The sequence below is a fragment of the Cornus florida genome, unplaced genomic scaffold, assembly GCF_030987335.1.
Source record: "Cornus florida cultivar Cherokee Brave unplaced genomic scaffold, ASM3098733v1 CherokeeBrave_3.0.0_Hap2_Chr03, whole genome shotgun sequence".
Classification (NCBI taxonomy): domain Eukaryota; kingdom Viridiplantae; phylum Streptophyta; class Magnoliopsida; order Cornales; family Cornaceae; genus Cornus; species Cornus florida.
The window spans coordinates 27,551,537-27,565,506 of NW_026775573.1; the positions used below are offsets into that span (position 1 = coordinate 27,551,537).

General features: G+C 33.6%; 2 protein-coding genes across 3 annotated transcripts; one reads left to right on the forward strand and one right to left on the reverse strand.

Moving 5' to 3' along the window:
* Nucleotides 1–720: 720 nt before the first annotated feature.
* On the reverse strand, nt 721–1,221 carry LOC132301342 (alcohol acyltransferase 16-like). Its single transcript, XM_059798603.1, has one exon. The coding sequence runs from the start codon at nt 1,219–1,221 to the stop codon at nt 721–723; it is 501 nt and encodes a 166-aa protein (XP_059654586.1).
* Nucleotides 1,222–9,452: 8,231 nt separating this feature from the next.
* On the forward strand, nt 9,453–12,172 carry LOC132300063 (uncharacterized). Of its 2 annotated transcripts, none has more exons than XM_059797001.1 (3): nt 9,453–9,971; nt 11,481–11,687; nt 11,763–12,172. In XM_059797001.1, the coding sequence occupies exons 1-3, from the start codon at nt 9,813–9,815 to the stop codon at nt 11,982–11,984; spliced, it is 588 nt and encodes a 195-aa protein (XP_059652984.1). In that variant the 5' UTR covers nt 9,453–9,812; the 3' UTR covers nt 11,985–12,172. The 2 variants fall into 2 exon arrangements, 1 of the variants encoding a protein (XP_059652984.1); XR_009480257.1 differs by having other exon boundaries at nt 9,460–9,971; nt 11,551–11,687.
* Nucleotides 12,173–13,970: the final 1,798 nt, after the last annotated feature.

Below are 13,970 nucleotides of genomic sequence, written 5' to 3' on the forward strand. Positions count from 1 at the left end.
CCACTACGCTACAGTCTTGGTATTCTGAAAGGTTTAATAAGCGATTTTTACACCTTGCCTCGAGCACTCTGGATTTGAGATCCAGTTGATTACCTGGATTCAACCACGATGAAATTTGCAACTTTTGTTATTACTGGGAAAGAAAAAAATGGAAGAAAAGGAGGAGCGAGAGAGTCAGGCTAGCTCCTCATTAGTTACCGTTAAGGCTTTGCTGCTTAGTTCTGCCTTCCAGGGATTAGTCTATTCTGTGACTGCTTTGAAAAGAAGGTTTAGAGCAAGAAAGAGGATCAGATTTATTTGTCCATCATCTTCTGCTATGCAATTGACACCACATAACATATAAACGTGCCAATAATAATACCTCATGTTGATTTGACAGTACTAGAATTTGACAATACTAGACAATGTTTCATGTTGATTTGAGAGCACCAGACAATGTTATGGTCATGGAAGGAAAAACTATCTTGAGTAAAACACAATGAGTAAAACATCTTGATATATAATAATCTACAAAATAAATCATACAGCATTGGTTTCTATTTTCTTTCATGAAAGATTTTCTTTCTTATTTCATAAAATAATTGAGGCCAATCTGACACATAAGCTAGTTCAATTTTCGTTCCTTATGCATTATCTAATTTTCGTTCATTATTAATTGCTGTATTTCTAGTAAGTTGTAACCATGCATTTTATTCCGTCTAAAGATTTGAGTACTTCAACTCAGAGCATGGATTGAATGTTAATGGGCTTTATATCATATGAATCTTCCACACACTCCCGAGTCCTATTCTGAAGCTCATGTTGGAACCTCTCCATGACTGGTTGTGGCAAGCATATTGGTACCACAATCCCATTCTCATCTTCTCTAGAGTACGGTTTCTTGAATGGCACATAGAAGCTAAGCAAAGAAAGGGCTCTGGCAGGGCCACCATATACCGGATTTCCCCATCCAAAATCAAGCTTATCAAACCCTTGTCGTGTTGTATCCGATATCATATAATTCCTAGCCACCATATACAAGGGTCGTCCCTTGATCACCATAAGGTCTGCCACTGACCTTATGTACTCTTCACTCATCTCAGACTTTGCCGACTTTTCCAACTCCACAGCATACCATAATGGCTTTCTACACAGCATTTCAGAGGTTGAAACTGCTGCTGGGTAGGCACATCCATTGCCACAGAAATTATTAATATGTGAATTATGGTAATGAGCTAGCATTTGCTTGGAGTACACAGCCCAGAGAAATCATATAGTACACTGTGAATTACATGCTAATAATTGATGTTCAACCAAATCCTAGGATCTTTGTGAGTCAGATTTTCATCTAATATGTGACTGCCAACTGTAATGTGCTAATAATTGATGTCCATATTTTCATCTTGTTTGTAATATGTTACTTCCAAGTGTAATGTGCTAATAATCGATATTCATATTTTCATCTTGTTTGTAATATGTTACTACCAAATGTAATGAAAAATGCTTTAATTAGTAAAAGTTCTTATAAACAGTGTAGTCACAATATAAAGTAAGGGAAGTTTTCGAGAAAAAAGAAAAAACTGACCTTTATATTTTTTGAGTTGAGTTAGTTAAACTGAAGAATTCATAACAAAATTTTCGAATAGAGATTTTTAACTATTTAATTTGTGAATTATTTATTTATTTATTGAAATTCACAAAAAGTTACGGAGGTACATTTTCAGGACAGTCATGATAAAAGCTTTGTGTGAGTTTTACATTCATGCTTGTCTATAAATTTTTTTGGGCACAATTTCTCACGATTCGTATACTCTCTCTTCTGTTTCTTTGTCTTTGCAGTGTAAGCATCAGTTAGCAGCAAGACTTGCTGCATCAGTAGGAGCATGTGTTGAAGTTAAAGTGTCTGATGAGCAGCTGGCTCTACTTTCCAATCCCTGATGTATTTGGACAGAAGTTACAATTGCATTTGGAGTTGAAGGGGTAAACAATGAGCAATTCACATCTAAACTAGTTTATCAATTGTTTTATATGTTTTTTAAATTGTGAATTATTGCTTTTGGAATCTGAATTTCAGTAATCTTGGTTATGATCTAAGTTTGACTTTGTAGGCACTTTAAGCATGTTAGTTGAGCTTTGCTTTCATCTATTCTTTGCTTACTGCAACTTTGCCACTAAAGTGTTTCCATAGAATGTCGTTAAGTGATTTACTTCAATTCTTAATTGAATACCATTGGCCATTGATATCATAGCTCTATAATGTGCATCGAGTTTCCATTCAAACCAATGCATGCTTTGAATTGTCCCAGAAGCAGTAATTCTGAATGGTTTTCTACACTATTTTTACTCATTGCCTCAACGTGTGGTGATTAGCTCTCTGGACTTTGAATCCAGCTACTGGGTTCAACCGCGGTGACATCTGGGGGAAAAAAGGAAGAAAAGGAGAGAGAGAAAGAGAGTGAGGCCAGGTCCGCATGGGTTATTGTTAAGGTTTAGCTTCTTAGTTCGCCTTCCAGGGATTAGGTTATTTTTTGATGCTTTGAAAAGAAGGTATAGAGCAAGAAAGTTGGTGCAATTATGGTAGAGCTTATTTGCCCCGAAGAAGTGTGTACATGGAGCCACTAATCAGAACCAAAAACGAATCGTCAAAGCAATTCGATGGTAAAAATTAAGGCATTTTAAGGATAGATGGTAATGAGGTTAATTATATGGAAAACAAAAAAAAAAAAGTCTGAGAAGAGAATTCAGAGAAGACACATTTTGGGATTTATGTGTTTATCAAACAATAGTAAAGTAGAAGAAGATAGTTGAGAAAGAAGATGAGGAGAGAAAAGAGAGAGAGAGAGACGGGAAAGAGAGGGAGAATGGAAAAATACTTGCATCCTTCCACCACATATATATTTTTTTGTACTAACAAGTTTTAGAAATTACACATAAGCACCTAATATTATATAAGTAATAAAGTATAAGCCCCTTTATGCGTCATACAGAAGATACTGTTTTTCTTCATTAGAAAGTTCGAGTTTTAGCAAGATAAGCTTCAACATGGCCAAATTTTCAGAAGGTTTGGTCTGCATTTCTATGCATATATTTTTTCTTTTAGTTCTAGTTGCATTTGTCATTAGTTGGGATTCTATATTCTTTTTGTTGGTTGCTGTATAGTGCTCCAAAGCAGTTGTATTGTCTGCCAAGTTTCTTAAGATTTCACTAGAGATGCTTACAAACCTCAGTAATGTTTTCTCCATTAGGATACAGAAACGATTTCTTGAAAATGCAGTGGTGGATTATGGTCTCATATTTTATCCATTGAAACAAATTTTTAGGCTGCTAGCATGTTCTTTGAATGCATATTTGTGTTCCTTTCATTTTTTTCCCATATAATTTCATACACTGTGTCGTGTTCAAGTCATGTATAAACTACGAATTTTTAACTTTATTTATTTATGTTCTTTTTTCATTTCCAGTGTGTTTCTGTTCCAGTCGTGTACTCCTCATGTTTCTGAAATCATTCTCGTTGTAATTTGTTCAGATAATGGAGGAAGCTACTGAATGGTGCTTTCCTGACATGAATATGAGTTTTTGCTAGGGTACAGTGTTTCTACAATGCTAGTACCAAGCTTGAACCAGAGGGTTGTATTGGGTCAGAACTAGATGACACTAACCTTTAGTATATGAAAATGTTTGTGGCATGAGGCTGAAAACATGACTTTTGAGCAAGTTGTTACAACTTTCAACTACTTCTTGTATGGTAGTCTGTAATCGACTTGAATGGATTCATTGTTTTGGATAAAATTTAATTTGTAAAGGTCTTGAACTAGTTAGATATTTTTCCTGAAATAACTCGAGCTAAAACTGAGATTAGGGTTTAAAGGCATGCTTTGAACTTCTTTCAATGTACTTTTAAGTAGATGAAAAAGAAGATTCATATCAATTGTAAATTCATATGAATATCTAACTGGTTGATTTCAATGTACTTTTAGTGTTTTCTTTTTAAATAAAAAAAATAAAAAAACCCTATCTTTTTTGGCTCAATATAGGCCGTTAAAAGTTGTAAATTTTGACATGAGATTTTCCAGAGGGATTCTAATAACCATGAGGCTTGAGATTGAGTTCTTGTAATTAACAATGAAATGTTCGCATCAAAATTAATTGACAATGTTTGGAGGTACTTTAAATTATTTTTTTTCTAATTTCAATTTTAATGCATTAATTTCATGACTTGATATGAATATTTCATTACAAAATCATTTGTCCAATACATCTTATATAATTCAATTTTAAAGAAGAAGTCCAACCATATTTTTTTTTTTTTGAAAGTTACTTGATAATTTTCTCTACTTAAAAACTATACACACTCTATTTTGCCCATACTCATATGTAGAGGCATTTTGACAAAGAATGATTTTAAAGAATTAGGACAATGGACAATACAATACATGTTCACAGGAACAATAAATTACTTACCTAATTGTTGGAGGAGTGTATCCTTATGGAGAACCTTAAAGTAATTTGAAAATTTTAAGGTTTCTGATTTATATCCGGGGTGGCTCGATATAACTCGGGACCTTAGGCGAAAAGTAAAAAGTGGCATTTTCATATCCTAATATGTAATATATTAATTATTAAATAATAATTAATTAAAAATCATTCTTCTTACTTGCAAACTTACTAATCAAATTCTTATATTCAAGTGTGGTTAAATTTAGAATATGATTTTCGATTACTTGTTTAACTTTCTTCCAATTCTTTTTATTGTTCTTGATTGTTATTGTAAATTAAGTCACTGGTATTTTTTTTTCTTTCACAATTATATAATTTTCTAATTCTTTTAGATGATTTGATTGTTCATTTGCTGAACTTTCACCTAAATTTTTTGTTAGGTTTTAATTATTAGTTGTAACAAATTTATCAATAGCTTCCTTTTGAAATTGAATTAGTTTATCTATTCTTCTCTATTTTTTTAAGTTAAATGTGGGTAAAAATAAAAAAAGAACAATATAACCTGATTTAGAAAGCCCTAATTCAATGCTGCTGCAAATTCTTTGATAAAATAAAAGTATTCAAATTGAGATTTGAGACTAATGAATATTGAATCGAGAGAAAGAAAATTATAAAGTTGTAATGAGAGAGGACTAAGAAGGGACATGACTTGTAACTTGTTGAGTTTGCTGAGAGTTGAGAGAAATCAGAATGAACGTGAGGATTAGGAATAGGAATAAGAATAAATAATTAAATAAAATAAAAATCTAGAAAAATAGAATATGGAAAGTTTCTTCGCTTCCCAATATAATGGCTAAATATTTATATTTATTGTAGTGCAACTTACCGAAAAAATATTAAATATATATAGTGCTGGTGTTAAAAAAAAAAAAAAAAAAAAAAAAAATCGTATATAAGATAGACTAAGAAATAAAATATTAATGAGATATTTTATGAGATAAATAGAAAAAAAATGAGATATTTTAGGAGATTAATAATTTCTCTCTTGGTTAAAGTTTGATGAAAAGGCCTAAATGATGATAAGGAGAAAAGAAAAAAAGAAAAAGAAAAAAAAAAAGGAGTTATTTCAGGCAATAATTTTTTTCAATAAGGAAATAATTACAATATATCATATACAAGGCAACTATAATATTTTGGGGCCTTAGGCGGCCGCCTTAGGCCCGAGCCGCCCCTGTTTATATAAGGAATGAAATCAACAAGCCGAATCTTATGACATGCCTTGTGCAACGATACGAAGAAAAGAAGATGCTACACCGATAAAGCTACATGAGGCATAAGAAGCAAGAAGATGCTTTCTTACCGGGGAGGAATTCTTTGCGCGTTGATCTCTTGGTGGTCTAGAATAAGTGGAAATACAAAGATTTACATAGTTCGGCACTAATGCCTACATAGACAAAGAGTCTCTAAGGGCTATATTTCTATTATTCAGATGTGTATATTGTTTGAGTACAAAGAGCCTTTATATAGGCATGGTAAATATTAGAGAATAGGGAAGGTGTAAAAAAGTCAAAGGAGGCACCCTAATTGGTGTGCAATTTTACTCCATCATTATATAGAAATATCAGTAGTTTGAAGAAAATTGACCGGATCACCATGATTGGTGTAGGATTTTGCTTTACGATTACATAAAAATATTTATGTATTTCAGCACTCCCCCTCAAGTTGGAGTATGAATATCATGAATGTCCTATATCAAAGAAATGTCTCGAAAGATTATGAGAAGGTATCTAGAACAAAGCCAGGGCTGGGAAAATGACTAGATCTTGCCAGGAAAAATAAACTGGAACTTGCCGGGGAAAATGGTCAAAACTAAGCCAGGAAATGGCTGAAACTAAGTCGGGAAAGTCAGAACAATGCTGGGAAATGGAGATGACCGGAACAACGCCAAGAAATGGTCGGAACTAACCTGAGAAATGGGCCAGAACTACATCGGGGAACGCCAAGGTATTGAACCATATGAAAAAGGACCGGAACTATACCGAACTACGCCGGGAAAGGAATGTGAAGATATAAAGAATATGCTCCATGATAATAAAACCAAGAACACAAGAACAGTTAGACTCTGATACCATATTAAATTTGGATTTGCAAAAATAAAATGCAAATCAAGAATAAGCGGAAGATGAAAAGCACAAAGATTTATTTGGTAGTAAGACCTACATCTATGGACAAAGAGCCTCTAAGAGCTACATTTCTATTATTCATATATGTATATGCTTATATATATAAGCATGGTATATATAAGCATGGTAAGGAGTCACTGTGATTGGTGGAAGATTTTGCTCCACAATTGTATAAAAATATTTATATATTTCAACGATTATTTTTTTGGAAAACAAATCCTCCTCTTCTGGTTCATATCGAGTCAAAATTGAATATGATTATACCTTGAATTAAAATGGTTGCACCGTAACGACTCTTTTGGTCACCCTTAGCGTTCCCCATCATGCTCATTTTGGCTACATTATATATAAATATATATATGACAAAATGGAAATAAACAAGTGATATTCTTTGTGACAAATAATTATTAAATAAATTGAATGGAAAATTTTGTAGAAGTAGTTTTTGCAAGATACACCATTTTCAATAGCTGAGAGGGCAAAATGGAAATAGGCGGAGGCAGCTTGCGATATATATAGGAAAGTTGTTGTTGTTGTTATTTTTTTTTTCCAACCATTTTGGGAGAGGTGATATCCACAATCATCGTTTCTAATTTATATTTTCATTTAAAAGAAAATAATATTTTATAACCTTAATTTCAAAAGTTAATGATTATTCTTTTACAAATTACACCATAATCCTTTTCGATATGATTGATCTCCCCTCCTTCTCGTGGATCTTCCCGAAGAACCTTCTGAAGAATTTACAGCAAGAAATGGCAGAAACACCTCTTCACTCGCTTCCTCAAAAGGTAAGACGAGGGATCAAGCAACGGGGACTTGTCCCGTTGACCCAACAGATTAGTGAGCTTGTATTCCATAGTTGGAAATCCCTGTAAATCTTTGTGTAGAATCAATTCCTTAGAACTTGTTTTTTTTTTTTTTTTTTTTCAACCATTTTGGGAGAGGTGATATTCACAATCATCGTATCTAATTTATATTTTCATTTAAAAGAAAATAATATTTTATAACCTTAATTTCAAAAGTTAATGATTATTCTTTTACAAATTACACCACAATCCTTTTCGATATGATTGATCTCCCCTCTTTCTTTTTAATTTTTAATTTTTTGGTCTTCGCCGGAATCAAAAAATAATTTAATTAATCACGTAATGACATACTTCACCACATGGTATGATATTGTTCGCTTTGGGTCCGAGTTAGCATGGTTTTGCTGTTAAATTTTACCTCAAAATGCCTCATACCATGGAGATAACAATACCACATATAAAACACTTCATATTTCCCGTACCCAGACGATGTGGAACTGTGCACCTGTAACTCGCCCAGTGTGGTAGCCGTGGCGACCTTGTGGGCGAGTGCAAGATGCACTGATAAAGTGGGTCGTTACATATGGTATCAGAGCTTGACCCAACTGAAAAGTGTGGCTAATGGGGATGTCGTGCCCTTAAGGAGTGATTGTAGCAAGGTTTGTCATGACGGGTACAAGAGGCACTGACAAGTTATCATATTAGATGAGTTACATGTGTACAATCTCATATTGTGTGAGCGGAAAAAGGAAGAAGTGCTATATACAAGTACTTAGGTGGATATTTGTCTCCCAACTTGGAATGACTTTTCATTTTAGATTCTTAAAAAATAAAATTTAATAAAATCACACACACGATAAAGGTGATCTTATAATAACAAAAATATCCCTGAATTTAAGAAAATTGTTTTTCTTTAAAATGGTTGTCATTTTAGATTTTTTTTTTTTTTAAAGTAAAAAATAAAATTAAAAATTACAAACCATTAAAGTGATGTTATAATAAGAGATTGGGAACGAAAAAAAAATTGTTTCCACCTCTAATTTATAATACGAATTCAAATTTATCAAGCTTATTCTCCAACAAGTATATGCTCAAACCAGATGAAACTGCGCACATGAGAGGGCAATCAACGTTGAGTTTATGGAAGCAATTCATCGGAAGAGCATGTGGTTTATATATACCTATATTGGGTTCCCACAATTTCATGTCTGGTTCACGTGGTAGTATCATTTTTGTAATTATCATTAATGCATTTGTTTGGGTAATTGGTGTGCGACAAATGTCACGGAGTTGGTTGATGGAGGCGGTGGTAATGGTTTGTGACAGAGTTCGGTATGGGAGGTGGGAATTTTTCTGCAGCATGAACTTTTGGAGCTAAAATTGAAATAATGAATTGTTGTGAACATGTGATAAGTGGTTGGCTTTTTCTTAATCTATAGTGGTTGATTAGTGGACCCCAATTTTCATAAAATTTTATTTATTTATTTCATGGGCAAGGAATTTGTACCATTTTCAATTTGGAAGTAAAAGAAATACTATTAAACTACGCAATATTTTACCACTGTCATTCATAGTTAGTAAAATCTATGGTACGGAAAAAAAATGGATTCGAAAACGTAATAGTATAATTCGATTTTTTTTAAAAAAAAATTCATTATAAAAATCCGACTGATGAATTAAAAATTCAGAACAAAAAATTCGATTATATATATACAAATTATTTATTCATTTTTGTTTCGTATTAAAATGTAATAAATAATAAAATAAATAAAAATGATAGAAATAATAATAAAAATTCATTTTATATAAATTGATATTACCACAATAACTATGGAAGAAATAAATTAATTAAATATAATTAATCAATAATTCTGACATCATAAATTCATTAATCATCGCAAATTAATAAAAAATTTATAATTAAAATAATAAACCATGTGTATCTAAAAATAAATAAAAATTTCCTTATTTCCCGTCTTTTCTTGATGATATGAATCAACTAGAACAATTAACTGCAGTAGTCATAACGAGAGCACTACAAGAAAAGACGGGTCTAGCAGCAAAAAATAAAGATGCTGCTATTGATGGGTTTCTAACAGCATTTTTAGTAAGTGCTGCACTTGGTTGCTGTAACAGCACAGGCCCATTTTTTATTTTTACTTTCCATTATTCACATTATTGTTGTAGGCACATTTTTCATTTTTATTATTCATTTTTTATTTTTCCTTTTTTTCATTTTTTATTTTCCAATTTCCCATGGCTCCTCACTTTCTCTCTCTACCCCCGATCCTCTTTCTCTCTCTAGCTTGGCTCAGACCCTCTCTCATCGCTCCTCGCTTTCTCTATCTACCCCCACTCCTTTCACTCTCTAGCTCGACTCAGACTGGTCTCTCCTCGCTCTTCAATGGAGAGCTTGATCTACCAAAATTGTACTGCGAACACAGTCCCGGTTGTACTATTTGAGCATATGTTCTGTTATTTGATTTGGGAGCCAAATCGACATCTAATTCGCCAAAACAGGCCAACAATCATCGCCTTTATCTCCATTTTTGTCCACTCGCAGGTAAATTTCACAGTTCCTCACTTCTTCACTCATCACTATTTCTCCTAAATCAGACTGCGAACCCTAGGTTTTTTATTTTCATTATTTGTTTTTATTGGATTTCATGCTTTAATTAGGCATTGATGTTTGTATATACAGTAGTGCATTAGCTTTTATAATTATATTAATTTTTAGTTTAAGTGGTGTTTGGCTAGACGGAAACGAGTTCTATTATGCAAATATGTGGATGGACTGATGAAAATGTATTAGAGCATTACGAATGTTTATTGAATTTTTAATAAAATTTTCATGAAATGCTTTTATGAGCTTACAATTTCTACAGTATTGGTTTTAGTGTGTGTGTCTGTATGTGTGTTTGTGTGTGTGTCTATGCACAAGGAGAATGGAGAACAGAACATCTATGAAATCAACAAGATGATTTCATTGTCTTTCATTAGAAATGGAGTTTGACTTCAAAATTACTGAGATATGTCTGAACTAGTGCTAATATTTTCATTAGAGTAAAGCCTATTTAAGCATGAAACAAAGGATTATGGCCCTTAATTGTATGTGTGAGCATCGTCTGTGGTGTACATTAGGAACATAATTTTAATGAACGGCTATGAGAGTGTATGAAGACAAATGCTACCAGGGGATTGCCAGATGGTGTGGTTCCCTATGTGGGTCATTTTCATTCCACAGATGAATCTCAAGATCTTGAATTTCTACTTTTTTTGAAGACAGCAAAAATTGAGATTACAAAAGACGAATCTGAAATTGGACTCGTACAATATTTGATAAAGCATGCAAAATCGCTAGAGAATTCCTGTATGAGGCTTTAAAACAGTCTTGTTCATTGGTTCATTTATGACTTGTATTACCTGAGCTTGAAAAGATGACCAGCTGCATTGAAGGGCAAAATGTTTGTTATGTGGATGTGAGATTCTTTCTTTTTAAGAAAAATTTATCCTTATTTAGATGCTGGTCTGTTTTAGTTAATCTTGGAGGTTCAATTCCAATGTAGTCATCCATGCAGAGTATTTGGAGCTAGGTTGGTTTCACAAGAGAAGTCAAGTTGTCATAACAACTACAAATGAACAAAATTGCTAAAGGCAGATGAACTGTACAAGATGCATGAAGTTAAGAATTAACCAATGGTTAATTTTTACAGCTCTTCAGTTGGCATGCCTTTGAACAAGATCGTCCCATTGAAGTTTACATGGAGCACTTAGAAAGGGTTGTGAAGTATTGCGGAGGGCTTCTTTTAGCTATTCAGGTTTTGGGTTCTTATCTATCTAGGAGAAGTTTAGATGTGTGGGAAAGTGCAATAAAAAAATTGGAAGTAATTTCTAATAGTCAGATCATAAAAAAGCTCAATTAATTTTGATTCTTTAGAATATGACCACGACAAACAATTATTCCTTGGCATTGCTCTCTCTCTCTCTCTCTCTCTCTCTTTTTCTTTTGTCTTTTTTTTTTTTTTTTTTTTCGTCGTCTGAAAGAACCAATATTTTGTAATTACAATGTTAGATTGTTATATGTACCACACAAAAGTTGGGATCGACAATCTCATTAAAAGATGTCTTAACGGTCAATATAGGAAATGAGCTGACAATGCATAAGTTGCTTCGAGACATGGGAAGAGAAATAGTACATCAAGAATCACCAAAGAAGCCAGGGGAACGCAGCAGACTGTGGGATCATAAGGATGCCTTACATGTATTGAGAGAAAAAACTGTAAGAGTTATGCCTTCGGTTTGTATTTGCATGTTTTTGTTGCATGGTGTGCTTACTAAGTGAGTCCTTTTACAGGGAACTGAATCCATTGAGGGCCTCATCCTCAACTTGCCTGGAAACAACTCATTGAAGCGGCGAAGTTCTGGTCTAGGCTTCTTCTCTTGGCTCCATGTAACTTCTGCCTCGACAAAGTCATTTTCCACTTCAAATGAAGTAAACTTTCAAACAGATGCATTTTCAAGGATGCACAATCTAAGACTACTCCAGCTCAATAGTGTAAGGCCCACAGGAAACTAAAAACAATTTCCTAGGAAGTTGAGATGGTTGTGTTGGTGTGGGTTCTCTATGGAAGTAATACCCATCGAGTTTTTAATCTTTTTTCTTTTTCTTTAGGGACTATTAATAGCTAAATTCCTACTTCTTTTGACAGTTGCTTAGATCATTGAAAGTCCTCAATCTGAGCCATTCAGTAGCATTATGTTTGACTTCTCAAATGTCCCGAATCTTGAGAGCTTGATTCCTATAAATCATAAAAACTTGATTGAGTTTCATGAATCCATTTGGGAATTGGGGAGACTAGTTTTACTGGATCTTAAAGATTGCAAAAATAATAGGAAGCTTCCATCAGGAATTGGCCGCTAAAATCTCTTGAAAATCTCATTCTCACTGGTTGCTCAAAGGCTCTTCCAATTGCCTAGAGAGTTGGGCAGGATGGAGTCTTTGAAATTTCTCCTTACTAACAGAACTGCCATAAATCAATCACTATTAACGAGCACTAACTTAAAATCATGTTTTTCACACTTGTGGTACTGGATATCAGGGCCAAGGGAAAATCTCAAAGCCATCAATTTTTCAGACTACTTTACCACGCTCGTTAACAAGGTTATGTCTTGCAGACTGCAATATATCGGATGATGCCATTCCAAGAGATCTTGGCAGCCTATCCTTGTTGCAAGAATTGGTTCTAAATTAAAACCCATTATGTAGCCTACCAGAGAGCATCAAGTGCCTCACTATGCTTAAATCACTTAAATTAGACGATTGCTATACACTCCAATCACTTCCGGAGCTCCCAATGAGTTTACAGAGTTTGCTTTTACGTAATTGCTCGTCATTGGAAATGTTAAAAAATATACCAAACGTGTTACACTTCAATAATTGTCTGGGATATTCGTGGCAGTGAAAAACTACTCGAGATTCAGAGATTGTTCAAGTTAGCCATTGGAAACAATATTGATGCAGAAATGATCAGCAATATGGGCTTGTCTAATTTGGAATTCTTGGAAAATGTTGAGGCATGCTTCATGCTTGTTCAATACATTCTGAATACTTGAAGTAGTGTTCCCGTCCAGGTGCTCTCTCTCTCCCTCCCTCCCTCCCTCTCTTATATCCATGCGAGCTAAAAATTATTATTTTCATGGTGTAGGGACTGACTGAATATGGTCTATTTAGCACTTACTATTAGGTTTTAACCATATAAAGTTTTTAAAATTTCATTTTACGGTTAAAATATTATAGAGGTGTGAATAAATATGAAAAGGTGTCTGACAAGAGTTGTCTATTGGCTAGAGACATGAGGTAGCCTATAAATATATGGTCTCTTCAATAAAGTAATTAATGATGAACTTATATGCTTATAAGTCCCTTCTTTATTCTCTTTTTGCAACCTATATATTATATTTTTTACCTTTGAGTATTTGGGGCAACATGACTTTACAAGACTTGGCAAATGTTTTTCTGTGAACGTGTGCATAGAAGACATGGAGTTGTATCTTGGAGTCTTTCATAGTCGTCACAACCTATACGTAGGGAGACTGTAAAGGCTTTAGGACAGCGCATACTGCGTGCCTCTCCATTACACAGGTTCGAAGTTTCTTTACTCTTCTCTTATTGATTTTATATATTTTACTAGCATATTACTTTATATATTGTTTTATTTATACTATATGTATTGTGGTATGATTGCACTATGATACGAATGTTTTAGTCAAAGTGAATTTTTATAAGATTATGTGAACGGACTTAAATATGAGATTGTATAAAAATATCCACAATCCCGAACAATTACATCCCTAGGAGGAAGGTTCTAGGATGGTACAGCTTTACGAGAAGGGAATTCCAATAAGTTTTAAAGTACCTTCACTTCCAAAGCTGAAGATCAAAGGCTTGAATGTATGTACGGTTGGCTATACATATAATGCGGAATTGCATCATCCTTATGCTTATATGACATTATGCTGTCTTGTAATTGTTAGGGAAATTAGATGCCACTAATTCCCTTAG

Excerpts from the sequence above, each read along its gene's own strand:
- LOC132301342 (XM_059798603.1), bottom strand. The coding sequence starts at position 1,221 with ATGCTAGCTCATTACCATAATTCACATATTAATAATTTCTGTGGCAAT.
- LOC132300063 (XM_059797001.1), top strand. The coding sequence starts at position 9,813 with ATGGAGAGCTTGATCTACCAAAATTGTACTGCGAACACAGTCCCGGTT. Across the intron at positions 9,972-11,480 it reads CCATTTTTGTCCACTCGCAG|ATTGTTATATGTACCACACA; the intron begins GTAAATTTCACA and ends TTACAATGTTAG. Across the intron at positions 11,688-11,762 it reads ATGTATTGAGAGAAAAAACT|GGAACTGAATCCATTGAGGG; the intron begins GTAAGAGTTATG and ends GTCCTTTTACAG.